Source organism: Tupaia chinensis, unplaced genomic scaffold (genome assembly GCF_000334495.1).
Source record: "Tupaia chinensis unplaced genomic scaffold, TupChi_1.0 Scaffold000367_1, whole genome shotgun sequence".
Classification (NCBI taxonomy): Eukaryota; Metazoa; Chordata; class Mammalia; order Scandentia; family Tupaiidae; genus Tupaia; species Tupaia belangeri.
Window position 1 is genome coordinate 297,247 of NW_006159864.1, and position 24,713 is coordinate 321,959.

A 24,713-nucleotide genomic window follows, 5' to 3' on the forward strand; every position below is an offset into this window, starting at 1 on the left:
AAGGAATTTTAAGGAGGGTCAGTAATGAAGCCAACTGGGAGACCTTTAGAAATGCACTGGCAAAGACGTGAACATAAACAATATGATTGACTGTCTTAAGACATATTTGCTCAGGACTACATGCAGGTTAGAGCTTAATAAAATGAGTTTTTGGCCCGGCTGGGAAACAAATTCTGTAATTACTGAAATCAGTCATCCATCTATGGCATGTGTGGTAATGGAAGCCACAGGAAGTTATATTACAGATAAAAGCAATAGAACAGAGAATGGCTTCTAGGTATCTCTGTATTACTTACGTTATCCAATTGAGGATACCAAAACCTTAAATAAGCAACCCTAGAAGAGAGAGCGATTTTATGGACACTTCATTTTGCAATTTCTTGACAAGACTTACTTGTCTATTTATTTTACCATGAGTCCTAGGAAGGTGATGAGATTTTTCATTTGGCTTAAAAGGAACTCTGCCTGTCCAAACAAGACTCAAAAAGTGCCTTCTTTCTCCTTCTCTCTCCGCTTTATTTCTTCTTCCTTCTTAATTAGAAGTGGATCAAGAATAGGAAAGAAAAAAAGTAGTTTTTCTTTTTTGTCGTTTTGTTTATAAGCCAGAGCATCTACGTGCTCACAGAGAGGGAGAGGGATAAAGCACCCCCCTCCCATGGGCAGTGGTCATGCTCCAATCCTTTCTCCTCCATTGCCATCTTACTGGGATTTGGGGCATGCACACACATGTGCCTAGGATGGTTCTCAAGTCCCAGGGACAGGATTCAATACACCTGGTCAGCCATGTGGGCTCTAGTTCCTGTAACCACTAGGCCATGGGACTGGCTCTTGGTCTCTAAATGTTCTTGGGGAAAAGATTCTTATTACAAATATACACTCTTTTTTTTCTTTTTTCACTTATTTATTTTTATATTTTCCCACAAATATTTACTTTACATATAAAAAAAATTTGCTCATATTCCATAGTTCTTGACAGTTAATAAACAACTTTCAAAATTTTAAAATACTGAATTTTAAAGATAACGTTCAAAATATTTCTTAATTTTGTATCATTTTGTTTGTGACACTATAACAACAGAAAAAGTATGGTTTAAATTTTTTTTAATTTTTATATATTTTTATTCTTAAACTATTTATTTTATGTTCATTCACTATACATCATCATTGCAGCATACAAAATGAATTTTCTTATCCAGAATACACTGTATATTAGCTCAGTCAAGTTATCTAATTTATTATTATATATTTTGTAAATTTGACCACAGAAAGATAGAGAGGAAACATGAGGAAGCAAGCAGCCATGTCCAGGACTTGAACTGCAGTAAGTCATGTGGGAGTCTGGCACCCTAACCACCACATCATCTGCAAGCCCGAGACTTAATGTCTGATTCATTAAAAAAATGATAACAAAAAATGATAATCAAACATGCTATTTTCAACACCTCCTGGAATTCGTCTCTTTTCTCCTGCATCTTCTGAAGTTCATTATCTCTCATCTCTTGCATCTCGTTTAGTTTTGTCACTGAAAATTCTGAATTCTCTATAAGACATTTCCACCAGTTCTACTGTACTGTATGTGGATGATGAGAGATTATTCTTTTCCCTTGGGGGGGAGATATTTTCTTGGTTTCGCATGTTTCTTGTGCCTCTGGGGTGGTTTCTGGTCATTCTGTGACAAAATCTCTCCTCCACTGTGCTTGGCAATGTGGTATCCACAGAAAGAGATTAGGAGTTCAGATTTATAAAAAGGAATTTCTTCCTTAAACCAGAGGTTCAATAAGCGTTGAGGATTTCAATGAATCTAAAAGTATTCGGATGCTTGGTTACTGTGCACCTAAGCCTATGTAGACATTCAGTGTGTGGAGGGTGAAGCTTAGAGTGGGAAAGTAAGGTTAAAAAAAAATAAAAGCAAAAAGCAAAGAAAAAAGAAAAGAAAAACTAGAAAAATACTACTAAAAAAAGAGGAAAAAAAATTTTTTTTACATGTAAAAAATAAAAACCTCGCAGCACACTAGCCCTGGGAACAGGCCAGGACACACTTCAGCTTTAAAATGGGTTCTGAAATTAGCAAGTGAAAGAAAAGGACCAAGGTGAGGAGAAGTGATTGAAATTTTTTTTTTTTTTAATTTAAAATGTAAAGAGAGAGAGAGTGTGAGATAGACAGAGACAGAGAAGGACAGAGGTTGCCCTACTTTGTTTGAATATTTCGGGAGTCTAGAAGATGGAGTTTAGAGCATAGCTTCCCTGAAAAGGCCAAGACATGCCTCAGCTTTAAAATGGCTTCTGAAATAAGCAAGTGAAAGAAAAGGCCCAAGGTGAGGAGAGGTGGTTGGAAATTAGAAAATAACAATTCGTTTTTTCTAAATTTAGAGTGAGAGCGCACTAGACAGAGAGAGAGAGAGACAGAGAGAGGACATAGGTCGCCCTACCTTATTTCAGGAGTCTAGAAGATGGATTTTAGAGCATAGCTTCCCTGAAAAGGCCAGGACAGGGAATCAGCAGTTAGCGTAATGGCTATGTCGCTGGACTCCCACGTAGTCAACCGCGGTTCGCATCCTGGACCCGGTGACTTAAAACTCACGCCGAGTGCATGTGCATGCGTGCCCAAGATCCCGAGAGGAGAATGGAGGAGAAGGGATTGCGGTGTGACCATTCCCCCTGGGGGGTGATTTCTCGCTTTCTGTCTCTATGTCTCTCTCTGTCTGTCCAGCGAGTGCATGTGCTCCCCCCGGGGGGTGATTTCTCACTTTCTGTCTCTATGTCTCTCTCTGTCTGTCTGGCGAGTGCACGTGCCCTATAGCGGAAAAACCTCTCCAAAAAAAAAAAGAGGCCAGGACATACCTCAGCTTTAAAATGGCTTCTTGTCTGACTATTTCAGAATTGAGTTTTTGATTTGAGTTTTGGAAATAATAACCTAACTTACTCTTTAAACGTTGATACTGATTTTAAACTCTTTTTGCTATGAAGTTGGTGTGTAAGTGTGTATTTATGAGAAAGAAAGATTCGCACCAAGTTTTATGCTCCCTTATCCCTAACTCAGCTGCTTAACACAGAGCTCTTGCTCTTGGGCTATCCCATCAGACAGCACCATCATTTCTGTTCCGACATTCGGAATGCTCAGGAATAGGTCCTTGTTCCCGCTATCATAAAGCCTGCTCTTTCATGTTTCTAAGAGATAATACACATTCTTTAAAAAACTTTATATTTACACATGTTGGATTCATGGACCACTTATCAAAATCTTCAAAAAAGAGGACAAACTTTCTGAGGGGATTCTTTATTACATAAATATATTTACATCGAGATATATACATACAGGACCACCCTTCTGTGCATTCACATGTAGTAGAGAGTAGTCAAGTAAACAGAGCCACTGGTTGGAAATAAATCTTATGGCACCTTTATTTTCCCTAACTACCTTCTGTTTCATGGGGATTGGCAAAAGTTAGGAAGACTTGTTCCAGTGTTATCTGACTGATGGAATAGTCTTCTAAATCAAATGCTTCTTTAACTCTCTCCAAAATTCCAAACACCTTTAATAACAACAAAAACAAAAGAGCACAGTTACCATTGCAGCCTCCCATTTAGCCCCAGTCCAGACAAACCTCTCTTCCACCTCCCCATCTCCTGTCAAATTTCTATCGGAGGAAAAAGGCCCAGAAGGGGGACATGGAAACACAGAAGAATCAGGAAATTGAGAAACCGAGAGGAAGCAGTTGTCTGGATTAATAATGGGATTTAGGGGCAGAAATTGAAGCAATTAAACTCCAAGAGTGTTTGAAAAGAAACCTATAGGCTCTGCTCCTCCCACAATGCTAGGCTCCCATTCCACATGCTCCAGTCCCAGATATTTCCCATCATCAGTGCTCACTTAACAGGGAACATTGGAAGGGCATGGTTTCTCTCCTCACCTTTCCCCAGCTATTGTCCTTCCTGGGAATGTAGTAGGTAAGAAGCCCTTGGTTCTCTTGTTTTAAGATGTTACCTAAGAAAAGAAAGCAGGACATGTGAATAATCTTGCAGATTTTATTTAAAATTGCCAAAATATTACTATGTATACTTAATTTTATAAACATATGGGGTAATACAAAAGATATGACTCAATAACCCACTTTCTTGGGTGTACATGACACAGCTAATGCTTTCAGATTTATTCCTGATGAAATAGTTTTATTATGTGGAGTTGACAGTAATTTTTAAAATTTATTTTTATTTTTATTATTTTTTAAAAACATTTGATTGGTATACATAATTTGACTTGTAAAGAGAATTTACCCAAGATGAAATACATCTCAGGCCAGTCCATGTTGAGAATACTACACACGCAGGCAGTAATTATTAAAGGCACAAAACTGTCAGCTCACGTGTCCAGTGTGAAAAACCCAAGCCTTCTAAATTTTATGTTCTCCCAAAGCTTTATTCCTAAACACAATGCTGAGACTATGTACTGGGAAAATGTTTCTCTTGGTTGTGTGAGTATGCTTGCATAGTGTGCTCGGAGGAGAGGAGAAGAGGACAAGGCTTCCTCCCTATTTTTGTGATTATGCGATCTCCATGCCATGTGAAAGAGAAAATTACAAATAAGGCAGCTAAATCAGGCTGTGTGCTTTTATCTCTTTTTTTTTTTTTTGGAGAGATTTTCCCTGTAGGGCGCGGGCGCTCGCCAGACAGACAGAGAGAGACAGAGAGACAGAAAGCGAGAAATCACCCCCCAGGGGGGATGGTCACGCCGCAATCCCTTCTCCTCCATTCTCCTCTCAGGATCTTGGGCACGCACGCACACGCGCCTGGCGTGAGTTTTAAGCCACCGGATCCGGGACACGAACCGCGGTCGACTACGTGGGAGTCCAGCGACATAGCCATTACGCTAACTGCTGGTTCCCTGCTTTTATTTCTTTTATATTTCAGTGAGAATCTACTCTGGAATAACAGGGAAAGGGGCTTATCCATTACTGATTCAGAACTAACACATGTGTTTACACCTTTTAGTGCATATGTATGGATTATGATCATTTAAATTAACAGAGATTAAAGATGTTTTTAAGTACACGTTTGTAATGGTGTGTATTTTTTCTTAATATTTAAGCATACATTTCTTCATGATCACATAACTCTTGTTTAAACATTTCAAATACAGAATTTAATGAGTTATTTAAAGGAAACATACGTGAAACTACACCATCCAGGTCCAGTAGTAATAACCCATAAACTCTCAGGTGCTACTTCCCAGGTTTTGTCCCCCATAAAAAGTAATCAGTGCCTTCGCTGTGATTGGGAGCATTTCTTCTTTACTGTAGTTTTATCTACGTATGTGACTCTAAGAATTGGGATTCGGATTTTCTGACTTTTGAATTTTATATGAATGGAATCTTCCAGAGTCTGTCTATTCTTTTCTTTCTTTGTCTTTATTCAATATTATGTTGTTTAAAAAAAATTATGTTGTTTCATTCATGTTGTTGCATATAGTTATTAATTAATTTGTTTTCATTCTTGCATAGTAATCTAGTGTATGAATATTCATCATTTATTTTCCATTTGGCTATTGATAAGCATATGAGTTGTTTCTGGCGTCTATTGTGAATATCACTGATTTAAATATTTTCCTTTTCTGGCACGGGATTCACGTACCTAAGGTACATACCTACTGATGGAATTTTCAGGCCATTGCTCTTTTTAAAATGATTGTACCTTGGTGTTACCTTGGAGACAGCACCCTTACATGTGTCATTCTCACCCTTACAACAAGGAAAGGCTGAATAAATTGGAAATTTGTGACTTTTCTTTAACCCATCAGTTCTCTGAATTGGGCAGAGAGTGGACAAGCACATGACCCAACATCTGCGGAGATGGCTTCAGGGAGAAATAGGACAAGATCCTTTGTTTAGACAAGGCAGATACTGCTGGATAGCCAATAAGCTGGAAATATTTAGCTCAATCTTTTTTTTTCATTTTTTAAAAAATTATTTTTATTTAACTTTATTTATCCACTCATTTTAATTAGACCAGAGAGGGATAGAGTGAGAGAGAGAGAGAGAGGCAGAGAAAGAGAGAAAGTGAGAAAGCAAGTCACCAGGTCCAGGACTTGAACTGTGGTCAGCCATGTGGGAGTCCAGCACTCTTAACCACAATGGCACCTGCCGGCCCCTAGCTAAATATCTTTTAAACAGATTACTAAAGACCAAATATTGGGCTGCATGAGAGTATGAACCTACGTGATTCACTTTAATTTAGCAGTGTTTTTAAATAAATGTAGCAGAGAGTTCGATTTTGCTTGATAGCCAATCTAAATTTCTCTTTTCATTTATTCAGAGAGTTAAGCCTTCCTATATTTATTGGTAGTACCAATATGTTCTACATAAGTTCCCCTACAATGTTCTGCAATGAGAACATTATAGATTCTGTATAAATAGAAATGCGTATTTGTACAATTAAGCATAACAACACACACATATATTCCCATTCTGGTTGGTTCAATTTCTTGTTACATTTTTTATATAGGAAGTTTTTTGTTGTTGTTGTTGTTCTAAGGCTAACTTCCTCCTTTGTACTAGCATCCATCATCTCCCTGTTTTTAAGATACTATATTTGGTTTCCATTATGAACAACACTGACCATGCTAATAAAGTCTTACTTCTCTCTGCAAACATCTAATGTAAAGTCATATTCTTTTATTACCAACTGATCACTAAAGTTCTCAGTAAACATATTCAATTTTTCAGATATTCCCTGCCTTCTTCCACCCCCATTTTAAATCACTGTATTATATATATATTTCTAAAGCATATATCAATTATGTGATATTTATCACACAGATACACTTCGTTTAATCCTAGTTTGAGAGGTACATTTATTTGATGTGTAGTTTTTTTTTAATTATTTAATTTTTTACCTTCCATCACTCTATATCATCACAGCATGTCAAATGAATATTCCCATCATGAATACACTATATATTGGTCCAGTCAAAGACATTACCATACACATTATCAACAGATAATTTTCCATTATTGTGTCCCTAAAATTTATGCTTCTTTCTTTTTACCATTGATTCCCTCCCACTCATCCTCCCCATTTCCCACCCTCCTCCTGCACTGCCTCTAGTATCACCATTGCTCTCCATGCTTTTATACCTTCCAGTCTTTCAGTTTCTGCATAGAGTGTCAACATTCGGTATATACTGAGTGGGGACATACAATGCCTCTCTTTCATAGTTTGACTTGCTTCGCTTAGTAGTAAATCATCCATATTTGTCCACTTTCTATCAAATGCCATGGTACCATTAGTTCTTATGAAGAAGCTATGTAATCTTTTTGTCATCATTCATCTGAATCTTTTCCTTCATAAATTCTTCAATGAGCCAATGACTACAGTATTCTGAGTTTTTATGTGTTGATGACTCTTTGTGATTTTTAATCTTTTTTATCATAAATTTGTCTAATATAGTTGCTGCCTTGCCATCTAATTTCAGATGCGACATAGTTGTTTGAAACATAGTTGTCACTTTAGGCCTACTCAAAGCGTCCCCTCCCCATGTGGCTGTATGTTAATGCAGCCAAATTGTTCCTCGTCCCAATGATCTCAAACCCAACACTCTACAGCTGCTAACCATAATAAAATCTAATGGTCTCACCCAGCCATGGTGGCACACAGATACCGCCACCACTTGGGATCCTGGATGCCACATGGGAGATCCAGGTTTGGTTCCCTGGCCAAGCTGAACATGCCAGGTATGGTTGTGCATACCTGTGATGCGAGCTGGTTGGGAAAGTGGGGCAGAAGAATCACAACGCAGTAAGAACCTGTCAAAAATGCCTATCTCTGACTTACTCTCTCTTTCTAGCTCTCTCCCTTTCATAAAGGAGGGAAAATAAACCCCATTGTGAATACTGGAATTATAATGAATTCATTTCCTTGTTCATATTTGTTCTTTTCCTTTTGTTTTTAATTTGTGAGAGGACACATGCACTCACTGAAGAAACAGACAGAAAGAAAGAGGAACCATGAGAGAGCACCCCCCCACCTCACCCCAGCCATGGTCATGACACAACATCTTCTGCTCCATCCCTCCCTTCTTTTGGGATTTTGGGGACACATGCATGCACATCTGGCATGTTGTTCAAGCTGCTGGGTCCAGAACTTTATCTGCATAGTCAGCCATGTGGGATCCAACTGGCTTAACCAGCAGGCCACTGGCTGGCCCTCACATGTGTTTTCTTTAAACCAGTCAATACACAAACCCCTGTAGAAAAGTCTGTGGATAATACCCATCAGTCTTAAAGGCACATCCCCACAGATTTCCTCTCTCTCTCAGTCTCCACCTGCAGGTTGAGCTTTCTGTCATTTTTGGCCTTCATATGGGCCCCTTCATGTGGGCCCCATTTGCGTCTGAAGACCTCAAACATGTCAGGCCCACTGTAAGCAATGAATTTCTAATTCTATTTCAAGCATGTTGGTTTTATTTCCTGATTTTTCTCACCTGAGGGACACAAGCAACTAAGACATTCTCCTTGTCATAGCTCTCCCAGAAAATGGTTTCTTTGGCTTACTGCCTCTTTCTTATTATTATTATTTTTTTATTATATTTCAAGTACGAGGCTTATCTTAAACTTAATAGTGGAAATTACTGTTCATAAAAACATATAGTAAATTACATTTTTTAGAAAAGATACAACAAAATCTTCTAAAACTCTGGACTAAAGCTTGATGTTGTCTTAAGTAAATAGAAAACAATAAAAATGTAGTTGTCAGCTGAGTTCCATCAATTTTTTACAATTCTCTTTGATCTTTTCTCCTGGTCTCCTGGTATTCTTTCTGCAGGCCGTTTCTTCAACCCCTTCATCTTTCTGATTTGCAGCTTGCTCAGGTCTTGCTTCTGCATATGAATCCTTCCGTAAGTTGTACCGAAAGTGTCATGAGAGATAATCTTCTTCTTTGGCTTGAGAGCTTTTGGCATTTTCATAGATAACTTATAGAGGTCATCTGATGCCAGGTATGTCCTCCTGAGAACCAGATCAAGTGACAGTCCCATCTCTCCCAACTCAATCCGTGGCGTTCTGCAACCAGATTTCTTTAATAGCAACTTAGAACTTTGCAGGTAAATCTTCTCATTCCATGTGGTGAAGCGCAGAACGTACTCTAATCCAGCCAGGTGGATATTTGATACTGTAGGACCCTATTTAAGAAAACCATCCGGAAGCCACAGCAAAGCCCCTTCCTCAGCATCAGGCCAGAGATCTGGTGGATGAGCCCCAGGAGGTCCCAGAGCTGGCCCCTGCCCTGGGCCTCCGCAGGTCGATCCTGAAGGAATGAGAATCTGCGCTGTGGAGGCAGCTCCTGGGTTCCCCACAAACACCTGTGACTTTTGGGACCAGCAGGTAGCGTAATGGCTATGTCGCTGGACTCCCACGTAGTCGACCGCGGTTCGAGTCCTGGACCCGGTGGCTTAAACTCACGCCGGGCGCGTGTGTGTGCGTGCCCAAGATCCCGAGAGGAGAATGGAGGAGAAGGGATTGCGGCGTGACCATCCCCCCTGGGGGGTGATTTCCTGCTTTCTATCTCTCTGTCTCTCTCTGTCTGTCTGGTGAGCGCACGCGCCCTAGAGCAAAAACAAAAACAAAAACAAAAAAAACTCTCCAAAAAAAAACCTGTGACTTTTAATCTTAAGCTTTACTTTTACACTGGAGGTAAAATCCTTGCTTGCATTTTCTGTCATTGGGTATCTTAAATCCATTAGTACTTTTTTATAAAATATGCACTCAGGCTTATTTTTTATCCCTGATAAATGGTTTGTCTTTTATTCTACACATCCAAATATCACTCTCCATTTTATTATTAAATTGCAATAGCTATATTAGAATATTTCTTGGTGTTATTGGTTGGAGGGTCACTTTTCTTTCAGGTGTATTGGTTGGCCTTTCAATAAGTAGATTTGCCTTCTTTCATTTCAGGGATTAAAAAAAATGAATGATAGTTGTTCCTGCTTCTCAATTTTATTATTTTATTTTTTTGTGACTACTTTCACAGTTGTTTTGAACAGTAATTGCTTGATTCTCTATTACTTTATCTCAAATGCTTTTCTATATTTCTGATTGATGCTTTTCTATTCTCCTTTCCAATTTCCATTCCCCTTTTGTACTTCCTATGTTGTCTATTTGCTCTTAATGAAATATTTTACTTTAAAAGACCCTCTCCAATGCTGTCTTCCCACATTCCTCTGCTGTCTAGTTATCTAATTTAGTAGTACTTCTCATTATGATCTAGAATTTTCTTTCATAGCATCTATCTCATTTGTAATTTGTTGAGCTCATACTGAAAGATAACAGTTTTAACTTGTTTTGTGGCAGTATATATCTGCTGTGTTTCCATTGTTAGATTTTTCTCATATCCTCTTTTATTTATGATTTTTTTTTGCAGGGTTCAATTATAATGTCTTAAATTGCTCACATTTGAGTGCGATAAGTTTTCTTGCATTTTTGGGAAAAGTTTCCTGTGTAGGAGTTGAGGTTGGACAAAATACTTTTCTTAGCTTTGCAGTGTTTTGTTTTTGTTTTTGTTTTTGTTTTTTTTGAGAGGTTTTTGCTATAGGGAGCGTGCACTTGCCAGACAGACAGAGAGAGACAGAGAGACAGAAAGCGAGAAATCACCCCCCAGGGGGAATGGCCACGCCGCAATCCCTTCTCCTCCATTCTCCTCTCGGGATCTTGGGTACGCACGCACACGCGCCTGGCGTGAGTTTTAAACCACTGGGTCCCGGACGTGAACCGTGGTTAACTACATGGGAGTCCAGCAACATAGCCATTATGCTAACTGCTGGTCCCTTTTATTTTTTTCTTTTTGTGAAAAAGCTTATAGGAATAAGCATTTCTCAAAGAACTCACTATGGAAGATAAAGCATTAATGGCACAAAGAGGTGTGGTGTTATCTGTTGAAGATATTTTGTAGTTTTATCAACAGTACTAGGGAGAAATGTTCACCTGTTGAAATATCCATTTTGTAAGACAAATAATAATGTGATTGAATGTATGGAAGAAAATGAAATGAAAATAAATAAATAAATTAATTAATTAATTTTTTTAAAAAAAGAAGTTAACCAATTTACCTGGGAAAGTCTTAGCAATAAATGTTTTTAACTCCTCTATCACCGTCTCATCTGCATCATTTTTTAACTTAATCTTCAGAATGTAGATATTACCAAACTTGTTCTTGAGGTGCTGAGGGCTGCCGAGGCACACAAACTTCCCCTGTACCATGATGGCCAGCCTGGTACAGAGGGCTTCACATTCCTCCATACTAGAAAAACAGAACAGCGGACTATATAAGGCTAAAATATCTCCACTGGAGGATAGGCTATAATTCAAACATCCAGTATTTTGTGACAGTCTGTAAAATGGCAAATTGCATTTGCCTATCATCAGGAACATGTGAAATGAAGATTTTTAAAAATTTAAAGTGGTAGAGGACCAGATCCTAAAATGGAATAGCTCCCGAACTTAGTGCCTTCTTCCCACTCTTGACTATTTAACTCAATGAGGATTCTTGGCCATTCCATTCAAGAGGATTAATAAGGAGCGCTCATACTCAGGCAATGTGGTCCAATATGGCAGGCCCCAAAGAACTCTCTCTTATAGCCACTATGACCCCTGCCAATGCTCAAGCCAGCCTCTCAATGAGCCTACCTGTGGGAGGTTATGATGATGACTTTGCCACTTTCACGAGCATGTGACACTGTGTTCCACAACAGGCGTCGGCTTACTGGGTCCATGCCAGTTGAAGGCTCATCCAGGAAGACTACTGAGGGTTTTCCCATTAGGGCAATTGCAGTACTCAGTTTACGTTTGTTTCCTCCACTTCATGGTCAAAGAAGAAGAGAAAAAATGGAAGAAGCACATGTGGCTATACATACCAGTAATTCTATACATAATACATCTATTTAATCCACATCCATTATTCAGAGGAAACAATTTGCCAAGGTTTCCAAAATGCTGAGATATAGGAAACAGTTAGTAGAGACATGAAAATGCTGATGATAGGTGACTCTAACAAGACACAAGAGCCAAATCCAGGTATATAAGTCAGTTTTTTTGTTCATTTGAAATGAATAAATGTGAGTTTTGCTTCCATAATTGATTTTAGCCACATTAGCAGTGAAATTTATATTCTTATTCTTGGGGTTCCTTGGTATTCCCAGACATATAAAGTTCATGGTGGCCAGTCCAGTACAAATAACCACATTTTTTCTTATTTGGGAGACAGAGCACCATAAAGAGGTGTGTGCGTGTGTGTGTGTATGTGTGTGTGTGTGTGTGTGTGTTGGGGAGGGGGGAGTAGAGAGAATGCTCTTTTATAATATTCAGTCTGCAATTAATATAGTACCAGGATTCTGAGTTTTGGGAGAAGAGCACCATAAAGAGGTGTGTGCGCGTGTGTGTGTATGTGTGTGTGTGTGTGTGTGTGTGTTGGGGAGGGAGTAGTAGAGAGAATACTCTTTTATAATTCAGTGGCTGCAATTAATATAGTACCAGGATTCTGAGTTTTGTCTCTGCAAAGGGAAGACATGATACTACCTAGGTCTGCTTTATGGCTGACCTCTAGATTCTGGGAGTACATTAGATAATTTCATAGTCATTGCCTCTGTTTTCCAGTGGAACTCAGGTTAAACTGCGAGCACTCATTCTAAAGAGCAGAAACACAAGGAAGCTCCTCAGTAACACTTGCAATGAGAGCACCAGTGTAATATCTCACCTGTAAGTGTAGATATACTTGTCAGCATAGGTTTCCAGATTCACTGATTTCAACAAGTTGTTCACATTAGCATTAATTTTGTTCTCAGCAATCCCCCACAACCTGGCATACATGATCAGTATTTCCCGGGCAGTCATGAAATTCAGCAAGGCATCAAACTGTGGACAATAGCCAATTTTTGACCTTACCTAAAATGAGAGAATAGTGATGAACATAAGCCGACTATCCCACTGAGTATACAGTAAAGACACAGACTACCCAAGCTCTCCAACCCTAAGGAGGGTTCATTCCCCACAAAGTTTTTGTGAAGAATTTCTTGTCCTCCAGTGATTGCAGAAGCATTGCAGTTAGAGGTTACTGTCATGTATTGGAACACAAAGGGTATAAGGTATGTGTCCGAGATAGATGTTTATAGGATGAAATTGTCTCCCTACTATATAGTCAAGCAGTGTGAAATAAATAAAAAGTAACTTAAAAATTAAAGAAGTTCATCTATTTACAGGAGTATATTCACCTGAAGAAGGGGAATGAGATTGAAAGAGTCTACCATTCATTCAATCTTTACCCATTGTAAGCCCAAAGGAAACTGACTGCGGGGAGCGGCGGGATGACCACATCACAATCCCTTCTCTTCCATTCTCCTCTTGGGATTTTGGGCATGTATGTACATGTGCCATGTGTGATTGTCTTTTCTTTCTTTTTTTTTGGGGGGGGGAGAGGTTTTTGCTATAGGGTGCGTGCGCTCGCCAGAAAGACAAGAGAGACAGAGAGTCTGAAAGCGAGAAATTATCCCCCAGGGGGGGATGGCCATGCTGCAATCCCTTCTTCATTCTCTCGAGATCTTGGGCACACATGCATACGTGCCCGGTGTGAGTTTTAAGCCACCAGGTCCAGGACTCAAAGCGTGGTCGACCACATGGGAGTCCAGCGACATAGCCATTCCGCCATTCTACTAATTGCTGGTCCCCCATGTGTGATTTTCAAGCTGCCAGATCCAGAACTCAAATCACAGTTGGGAGTCCATGTGGGAGTCCAGTGCCTTAGCCACTAGGTCACCTGCTGGCCCCAAGAGTGTACTCTTAACTCACAAGTTAAAAGAACTCATTGCAATAAAATATTTTAAACAGTGTGGGATGTAGTAAAGAGGCCACTTTAAAGAAAGAACAGCAATAAGTGAGTTAAATAAATTATGTCAAAGTCAACTCAAAGCTATAGAAAGAACACAGATTCATGTATTTGAATTCTTGGCTTCATTTTGTAAATGAGCCATTTTATAAGAACTAATAAAGAATGCTATATAGAACATGTTTTAATACCTCTTTGAAAATACTGGAAAGTTGTCACTGTGCTACAACTAAATTAGAAATAACACTATAAACATAGTAGTAGATAAAGGAAATATTATATATATATATGGGAAATATATTGCAATATATACTACAAATCTCTAGCAGGCTAAGCTCTAGCTAAATAATTCTTCCTAATGGCAAACTTGTTAGAACAGGATACTCTGCATGTTTCAAAATGGTTCTTTTTCCTTTCGTCCTACAGATAGTCTGAGGAGAACCGCAGTGGGGCAGGAAACCCTGAATCGTTATTGACACATTGCCAGAGGCTTAGTGTGAACAAATATTAAGCATCAAAAACTCTCCTTGGGGACACAGTCATCTGGAAAACCCCAGTTTCCTAGATTTTACCTCCTGGAGCTCCACCAGGTTCTCACAGTGATTATCAGAGAAAAATCCCTTTGAATCATTCTAATAATTTAAAAGAACACAAAAGATAATCTTGACAGATCCTCTGGGTGAAACTGCTTTTCTTGCCTTACCATCTTTTCTTAATAATGAATTTCTCTTTCCAGAATCCACTGGCCAAATCAACAGTATCAATTTCCATGCCTACCATGATTCTTCTCCAAGATCTCTCACTACCTGTCTCTCACCTCCACTTCTACCTCCAAGTCATCATGCTTTTCACCTCTCAGACAGTAATGGGATCTTACCTTTAGGAGATTTTTGGTGATGCTATAGCCTTTAATGAATACATCTCCAGAGGTAGCAGTCTCTTCTCCAGTCAAAATTTGGAAAGTACTTGTTTTTCCAGCTCCATTTAATCCAAGCAATCCAAAGCACTCCTCCTTGTGGATTGCAAGGGAGATATTTCTCACAGCCAAAATGGCCGGACATGTAAAATATATCTTAAAAATAAAGAAAAGGTATATGCATATAATATTACATATATATATATATATATATATATACACACACACACACACACACACATACACACACACACACACACACACACACACACATAGTAAAGAATACTTGAAGGTCAAGTCTGTATGATTTACCCTAAAACTCAAACAGTTTCACAAGAGCTCTTATTTTACTTAGATGATGTTTATAGAACCACAGTGAGCTCTGAGCACCAATGGCATGATCTCGAGTACAGATGAAGCCAGCATAGGTTGACTAATGAATGATGTTACCTTTGTGAGTTCTTTAATTAGCACTGTGGAGTTCAGCAACATCTGAGGGTTGTTCAGCACTCTCTCTCTTTCATTTTGTACATCTTCATCTTCAGATTCCCCAGATAATTTCTCAGACACTATAGCCTATATTTTCAAGACAAAAATCACAGAGGTGGGCGCCCTTTAGGCATGTGGTCTAAACTGGATGGCTTCAGGAAGACTAAACTGAGATAATTCCAAAGATGTCAAAATGAAAGTCATTTCCAAGGGACTTCCTGCGTATTACTTAAGCTCTCATATACACTTATTTTTTATTTTCAAAGTTTAGGAAGTAGGCTTCTAGCCATGAGCAAGCAGCCAGTCTTTATCAAAATGGACACTACATAAAACTATAAGCACAAGTACCATTCATTATGATCAAATATTATTTGTTAATAATAAAATATATTCTAGAAGATACCAATAAAGCAAGAGTAGGGAAAAGATGAACTCATTCTTCTCTAAAATAAAGATGAGCAATGAGCTTAATACAGTAATTGTTTGAGTTGAATTAAAAAAAAAATAAATAAGAGTTTGCCGGGAGACTTACAATGGGGAAGAGAGAAAAAGGGTAGGGCATTCCACGCAGTGGAAAAGTGTAAAAGAAAACTCTAAGGCTCAACCATACTTCCTTTTTTATTTTAGATTTATTATTATTCTCTTTATATTTTATTGCACTTTTTATTTTGTAAGAATTTAGACTGACAAAGGAATTCTAAAAATAAGACAGTTTCAGTATACCGTTTACCCGTATTCTAATAGTATCATTCTACATAACCATGATGCATTGTTCAAAACAAAGAAATTAACATTGGCTCCATTATAAGATGGTACTTCAAAAAGTTTGTAGAAAAATGGCATCAAAGTATGAGTTTATTTTGGTGCAAAATGTTTGAAATCCACACAGAATTTTTATCATATGCATTTTCCATGAACTGTTGAAGGTCCTCTTGTATTAACTACAGCTCTTATTCAATTTCAGTGTAAACTTTTAAAAATACTTTAAATGCCATTTTTAGCATAAAGTATTAATTAAAGCATAGCATTTATCCAGACAAGTGTATAAATTATAAATTTCATCTCAGCAAATTTCCATAACTTACATACTTGATGAAACCTGTTCAGCTACCCTAGAATAAAGAAAACAGAATACTATACCAACAGTAACTACATACTTGTAAACCATCCATATTATTATATATCAGTTTTAAAACTTTGTGTAAATGGAATTCATTGCATGTATGCTTTTATATCTGGCTTCTTTTTGCAATATTATGTTTGTGAGATTACTCCATGCTGTGGTACATGAGTTATAGGCTAGGCTAATGTACTGTATTGTGAGGATACTTTTTATTTTTAAGAGAACGAGAGAGAGAGAGAGAGAAAGTGAGAAATCTCCCCACACAAGTCCTCCAAGGCAGATAACCACACCACAAACCCTTTTCCTCCAATCTCCTCTCAGGACTTTGGGCATGCACATACATGCACCCAGAGTTTTTTTCAGGCTGCCAGGTTTGGAACTCAAATCACAGCGTTGGCCATGTGGGATCCAGCCCCTTAACTAGCATGTCATCTGCTGGCCCCAAGAATAACCATTTTTCAATCCATTGTACTACTAACAAATGTAGGAGTTGTCTCTTTTTCTGTCTTTTTCTGTCTTTCTGGCTTGACTCCCTGGTCCCTAGACTTCATCTGTTGGGAAACTCCCTACATATTTTTGTAGATTAATTTTTTATCTGAATGACAGGGTCTTACGGGTGCTGGATACCAGGTGCTCGCTCCACTGGTGTTATCAGGACTGGACCTGTTTAGCAGCTGTCCCATTTCTACAGGCACATTCTGGATACTCTCTACCTTTTATGCTTCATTTCATCCCACTATTTCTTTCTTCTACATACACGCTGTCTTGAGCACCTTCAGAGTCAGACTTCTACCAGACAATGTAAGAAAAGCCATAGTGGAATGGCAAGAATTTAGACTGAGGTCTTAGCTAATGGAAGAGTGATCTGTTTCATCTATTTTAATAACAGAGAGGCCTCTTTTACTTCAAAATACGGCTTCCTCTAAAATACTTCACACAGTAGTTCTCAAAGTGTGGAACAGAAGCAGATGAGTCCCCTGCTGGGTTACACATGAAAATTTTCAGGTATTACCCTGGATCCACTAACTCAGAAAATTAGAGGATAGACACTAACAATTTGTAGTTTAACAAGCCCTCCAGATAATTCTGATAAATACTAACATGTGAGGACAACTACTGTAGAAACTTACAATTAAATGTGTGTGCCCACAGAATCAGTATCACCTGGAAGTTTTTAGAACAATATAGGGGTCAAATTAGGATGAATGGGAATTTTGGGGAGGAAATGACTGCCTTATATAAGAGCTGTTTGAGGGAAATATTTCTATTATAATCAATCCACCAAAAACAACTCTGACAGGTAGAGGTCATGATGTTTGGAAACTACAAAGTTCAAGTTATAATGCAGATGTCCGATTCACATAGATTCTTAATCAATATGGATTGGTTTATTTTCCTACAGCCAGTAATGTAGTTAAGCAAGTACAGAGATATTCTGGTCTTAGCATTGAATTTACAGTCCATGCTCACCTTATTAATTGTCTTGTAGATACCAAAAAATATATAGCGAAAGATAAAGGTTTTCAGTCTCCATAGGGTGGTATCCAGAAGGAAAATCAAGAAAAAGTAAACAGCTCCTGTGACAGCCATTGCAATGACATGCTTTCCAATTGCATTTTCTTTCAAGCTATATACTTTAAGTGCAGTAACTGATGACAAGAACAACAAAAATATATGGGTTACTAAAAAAGGAGGGGGGGGGAGAGAGAGAACATTGCCCTCAAGCACTTCCCCCACAGGGTCTGAATGCACTACGATTTTTTTTTACTTTGGGCATGCACATACATGCACCCAGAGTTTTTTTCAGGCTGCCAGGTTTGGAACTCAAATCACAGCGTTGGCCATGTGGGATCCAGCCCCTTAACTAGCATGTCATCTGCTGGCCCCAAGAATAACCATTTTTCAATCCATTGTACTACTAACAAATGTAGGAGTTGTCTCTTTTTCTGTCTTTTTCTGTCTTTCTGGCTTGACTCCCTGGTCCCTAGACTTCATCTGTTGGGAAACTCCCTACATATTTTTGTAGATTAATTTTTTATCTGAATGACAGGGTCTTACGGGTGCTGGATACCAGGTGCTCGCTCCACTGGTGTTATCAGGACTGGACCTGTTTAGCAGCTGTCCCATTTCTACAGGCACATTCTGGATACTCTCTACCTTTTATGCTTCATTTCATCCCACTATTTCTTTCTTCTACATACACGCTGTCTTGAGCACCTTCAGAGTCAGACTTCTACCAGACAATGTAAGAAAAGCCATAGTGGAATGGCAAGAATTTAGACTGAGGTCTTAGCTAATGGAAGAGTGATCTGTTTCATCTATTTTAATAACAGAGAGGCCTCTTTTACTTCAAAATACGGCTTCCTCTAAAATACTTCACACAGTAGTTCTCAAAGTGTGGAACAGAAGCAGATGAGTCCCCTGCTGGGTTACACATGAAAATTTTCAGGTATTACCCTGGATCCACTAACTCAGAAAATTAGAGGATAGACACTAACAATTTGTAGTTTAACAAGCCCTCCAGATAATTCTGATAAATACTAACATGTGAGGACAACTACTGTAGAAACTTACAATTAAATGTGTGTGCCCACAGAATCAGTATCACCTGGAAGTTTTTAGAACAATATAGGGGTCAAATTAGGATGAATGGGAATTTTGGGGAGGAAATGACTGCCTTATATAAGAGCTGTTTGAGGGAAATATTTCTATTATAATCAATCCACCAAAAACAACTCTGACAGGTAGAGGTCATGATGTTTGGAAACTACAAAGTTCAAGTTATAATGCAGATGTCCGATTCACATAGATTCTTAATCAATATGGATTGGTTTATTTTCCTACAGCCAGTAATGTAGTTAAGCAAGTACAGAGATATTCTGGTCTTAGCATTGAATTTACAGTCCATGCTCACCTTATTAATTGTCTTGTAGATACCAAAAAATATATAGCGAAAGATAAAGGTTTTCAGTCTCCATAGGGTGGTATCCAGAAGGAAAATCAAGAAAAAGTAAACAGCTCCTGTGACAGCCATTGCAATGACATGCTTTCCAATTGCATTTTCTTTCAAGCTATATACTTTAAGTGCAGTAACTGATGACAAGAACAACAAAAATATATGGGTTACTAAAAAAGGAGGGGGGGGGAGAGAGAGAACATTGCCCTCAAGCACTTCCCCCACAGGGTCTGAATGCACTACGATTTTTTTTTTCTCTCTCTCTCTCCACTTCTACATCTCATCAGGATCCTGACCATGCCTGAACGTGCCCGATGTGTTTTTCAAACCATCAGGGCCTGGATTTGAACCTGGCTGGCCATGTGCAATCTGATTCCCCATGCATAGCATTTAACCTTGGCCCTACGAGGCAGCCCTATCAATTTCTGTAAGTGTATTTTATTCATGATAGAGAGCATCTGCGTATGCATGGGAACAAGAGAAAGAGAGAGAGAAACTAGGAGAGAAGCACACACTCAACAGGGCCTTGCCACACCACGGTCTCCTTTTCCTGGCACTCCAACTTATCTGGATCTTGGGCATCCAAGCACAGACACTTCACGTTTTCAAGCCAGCCAGGGGATCTGAACCTGCGGTTAGCCATGTGGCCTTCAACACTGTAGTTCAGTTTGCTACAGGCTAAGCCTCTATTGGTTCTTTTGCAAGAAGAGTGTTGAACTCTCCAATTATAATTGTGGGTATATTTATTTTTCCTCTTATTTCTCTAAATTTTGGCTTTGATTTTCCTACTTTCCTTTTATCAATTTATGAGTCATGTGGCTTCTTGGGCATATCCTTAGTATACTTCACATTCTTATTTTTTCTGCAAATTGTTCTGACTGTATTTCATGGGCTAGACATGGAAGCGACACATATGATTGTCATCTTACCCTGCCTTATGATTTCACTAGCTTTTATATGGAATCATTCTCCTTTCACATTTTCCCCCAAACCCACCTGCTTAAGTTTATTAGTATGACTGCATTTTGGGTTCAATGCTTAAATTCTGTGTCCCTTCAAAACTTGTTGGTGTCTGTGTTATGTAGGACCTGGTTTCAGTACTGCACACACATGTAATAATGAACACCAGGCCACTGTCAAGGACTCTGACAGACAGGAATACTTAGTCCTTCCTTTACATTCAATTTTCTTACATTTTCTGTTGCCTTCATTTCTGCTTCTCTTTTATGTTTTAGTGCTTTTTACCAAAATAGCAACTTCTCTAAACATTAATTACTCATTAAACAAACATCTGTTTCTATTATGAGCTGACCTATTAAATAATTGAAGAATTTAACCTTCATCTGGCACCTTCTCCTCCAAAATGATGGTTTGGGGAAAAGAGATGACAGAAATGTAAATATAATGTAAATACAATATAGATCCTCGCTATGGAGATTCTTTCCCATAGAGAAAATGCTTTATGCATAAAAGCTTTGAATTTTACCGCTATCTTGTACCAGTTGTACGACATAGGCAAGTTATTTACAGTTGTGTAAGCTTTAGTTTTTGCTCAAAATGAGAATAGTAACACATAACCTGATAAGTTATTATAAAGATCCACAATAATGTAGCCAGAGTTATTCATGTGTAATAAGAATGACTGCTAATAACTCCAGCGAGCCTTGGCAAGCCCCAGATACTCACATTCTTTACAATATGTGGATTGAGGAAGACCTTTCAAGGAGGAACACATTCTCTTTATATCTTGAATATGATAAAATCTGAAAATACTCATCCCAAGGTTATAAATGGGTATTGTCAGGAGTGAATGACGTACAACTTTATTAGTATCTGAGCCTGTGATTCAAAGATAATAACATTAGCATGCTTTATATGAAATTAACCGTTGCAGCCAAAAAAGAAAACTCCAAACTGATCAATTTAAATTGAGAAAATTACAAAGTTCTATTATTACCCTCATAAAACTCCAATTTCTTGCCACTAGGTATAATGCCCCTGATGTCTTGAGACATAGTTCGTGTTGATAATTACGGCTTTGGGAATTCTATTTTTTTTAATCTTTATACATAGAATCTTTCTGTTACCTAATGAAAGTAGGAAGCCAATACTTATTATTTCTCACATTTCTTATCATATGTGCTCAATAAAGAAGCAAAACTGTAATAAGAAATTTATCCTAAGGCTCACCAGGAGGAAAGATATAAAGTATATTTCAATTGATATTAGAAACATATTCAGAGAAACAAGCTTAACGATAATGAAGTTTTCTCTAAATATTAAAGTAAGTGTGTGTAACATGTATCATACATATTAGCCACTGTTATATACATTTACTTTAATATTTAGAGAAAACATTATCTTTGAAACAAGGCTAAAGGATTAAGCTTCTAAATTGTCATTGTAGGTCTTCAAGACTGAGTTCAGATTATTTGAAATAAAGATAAAATAGTAAATCTGAGCACAAAGCATATCTGTAAGATGCGTTGAGAGAAGAGAGTTGGCCATCTCAGCAAAGGTAACACACAATGAGGTGAGTTTCTGCCTCTAAGTGGTCAAGTCATAACCAGCCTCCTCCAAAAAGGATCATAATTGGTCTAGATACATATAATGAGGTAGCCAGAAACAGTTCTGGGCATTGGTAATGTGAATAAATGCCAAAAAGTAGCAAGAGTAATATCATATATTAAACCATTTACTCTCTGTAGAGTATACAAACATCCTCATATCACTGAGAAGTAGAAGAAAATCATTCTAAAAAAAGAAGAATAAAATGATTCCTTAGCTACTATATGGGAGGAAAATAAAATTGACAAAAATGTGTTCTAAAGGCATGAATAATGTTTTTGGAAATATTTATCCTCTGGTAGAGTGTGTGTACTAACCAATAAAAGCAGCATACCAACAAATCAGACTGTATACAAACCAGACAGTCTGGCCATCTGGTGCATACTGGCAGAATACTGACCCTCTCTGCAGGATTCTAGAGAAAGGCATAATTGCTGTCTCTGTTTTGATTTGTCACATTGTACATTCTCCGTTATTTCTTATAATATCAGCCCAATCTCCATGACAGTTTCGGAACAATGAGTTTGGTCTCTCTCTTTTTGATCTCATATCCCTTATTTTTCTCTATTATTGCACTGACCAGGAATTTAGGTATAATGTTGATTTTAAAGGGAATGTTTTATATAGCAGTACATTTTCGAAAATACATTTTTTTTTTTTTTAGTTTGCTATAGGGCACATGTACTTGCCAGAGACAGAGAAACAGAGAGGAAGAGAGAGAGAGAAAGTGAGAAATCACCCCTCAGAGAGTTAATGGCCACACCATAATCCCCTTTCCTCTTGGGCGTGCATGCATACATCACATGGCTGGTTTCTCAAGCCACTGGGTCCAGGACTTGAACCATGCGATCAGCCATGTTGGATCTGCCACACCACTTGGCTGGCCCTCAAATACATTTTATGATACTAGGGGAGTTCTTTTCTTAGTTACTAGGAAATTTTATAATGAGTCATTATTGTTTTCATTTTTTAAATGTTTATTTCTTCCATGAGAGAAACAGACAGAACGACAGGGTTTTCATACCATGATTCGCCCCCAGTCTCAGCCAGCCCGGCTATATAGGGAGGTCCAGAGATGCAACCCAGGATCTTCTCATGTCAGTCCAGTTGGATTACTGTTGTATTGCCATCTGGATGTTTTTGAATGATGTTTTTAGTATATATCAAGATTTTTCCCTACTTACTTATTAGGATGATGAATTACATTAACAGGGTTTGGAAGTTCATTATTAATTCATTAAACTTACCCTCCATTACCAGGAAAAACCTGAGTTTGGTTAAAATGAATTAGCTTTTCCTGGAGCCAGCAGATGGTGTGGTGGTTAAGTGTGCTGGACTCCCACATGGCCAACCGCAGGTTGAGTCCCAGACCTGGTGGCTTGCTTTCTCACTTTCTCTCCCTCTACTTTCTCTGTCACTCTCTGGTTAAATAAAATAAATAAATACATTAAAAAATAAATTATAATAAAATAATTCTTAAAAGGTGAATTCGCGGGACCAGCAGTTAGCGTAATGGCTATGTCTCTGGAATCCCACGTAGTCGACTGCGGTTGAGTCCCGGACCCGGTGGCTTCAAACTCACTCTGGGTGTGTGTGCATGCGTGCCCAAGATCCCAAGAGGAGAATGGAGGAGAAGGGATTGCGGCGTGGCCATCCCCCCTGGGGGGGGTGATTTCTCGCTTTCTTTCTCTCTGTCTCTCTCTGTCTGGGGAGCACACGCGCCCGATAGCAAAAAACCTCTCCAAAAAAAAAGGAAAAATTAAAGGTGAATTCGCTTTTTATATATTTTGTGGAGTTCGGTCTACTAATATTCTGTTTAAAAAATTTTGCATCTAAATTAATGAATAATGTTAGTTTACAACTTTTTGTCCTCTGTTCTTAACTATTTGTGGTTTCAGAGATATATTAACTTCATAGAATGAGTACAGAAGCTGTTTTGCCCATTCTCTACAAGAGTTTGTATTAGATTAAAATTACATGACTTTTTTGAATATTTAAACTTAGTAATACAACAATATAGGTCTCTCTCTCTTTTTGTAAGGTTTTTGCCATAGGGCATGTGAGCTCATCAGAGGCAGAGAGGAAAAGTGAGAAATCACCCCCCAGGAGGTATGGCCATGTTGCAATCCCTTCTCCTCCTTGTACTCCTGGCCTTTGGGGCATGTACACAGGAGCCCCTGGTATGATTTTCAAACTGGCAGTCCAGGACTCATTCAGCCATGTGGGAGTCCAGTGCCTTAACCATCATGCCACCTACTGGCCCTGCTTTTAGAAATATTTTAAACTCCAAGAAATGAAGATGAAGGAAATGTGACAAGTAATAAAATGTTACATCTGAAAAAAAAATTTTTTTAATTCATTTCTTGAATGGTTTTATAGGACCATTCACATCTAGTTCTTAAGTGTTGGGGACTTAATTTTTACACAATTGCATCTAATTAGTCTAAATTTTTAGGTAAGTTGTCTTAGAAAGATTTATTATATAATTTTGTCTTAATGTCTGCAACATCTATATTTATGTTTCTGTTTTATTTCTAATACTGCTTATTTGGATCTTTTTAAAATCTTTATCAGCTTACCAGAATTGTGCTGGTATTATAATCTTTCTGAAGATTAGGTACTTAGTCTTTGTCTATTCATTTGCCTCTAATGTTATACCTTAAAGCTAATTGTTAGTTCACGTCCAACTATTTTCTAATTTCTATTTTGATTGCCTTGTTGCTTACAAATGTAGTTTTCTAATTCCAAATAAGCTGTTCTATTAATCATTTTTTTTTTTTTAGAGATTCTTGCTA

General features: G+C 38.1%; 1 protein-coding gene across 1 annotated transcript in view; it reads right to left on the minus strand.

Annotated features, from left to right (window-relative positions):
• Nucleotides 1-3,269: 3,269 nt before the first annotated feature.
• Nucleotides 3,270-24,713, minus strand: part of LOC102468483 (ATP-binding cassette sub-family A member 3-like) — a 130,737-nt gene continuing 109,293 nt past the window's right edge. Inside the window, exons 23-31 of the mRNA XM_006153268.1 lie at nt 21,037-21,189; nt 19,309-19,487; nt 15,233-15,358; nt 14,744-14,938; nt 12,742-12,929; nt 11,676-11,846; nt 11,099-11,289; nt 3,912-3,985; nt 3,270-3,533 (exon numbers count right to left, since the gene is read on the minus strand). Of these exons, the coding sequence (XP_006153330.1) occupies nt 3,411-3,533; nt 3,912-3,985; nt 11,099-11,289; nt 11,676-11,846; nt 12,742-12,929; nt 14,744-14,938; nt 15,233-15,358; nt 19,309-19,487; nt 21,037-21,189 (1,400 nt within the window). The 3' untranslated portion in view covers nt 3,270-3,410. The remainder of the gene's footprint in view (nt 3,534-3,911; nt 3,986-11,098; nt 11,290-11,675; nt 11,847-12,741; nt 12,930-14,743; nt 14,939-15,232; nt 15,359-19,308; nt 19,488-21,036; nt 21,190-24,713) is intronic.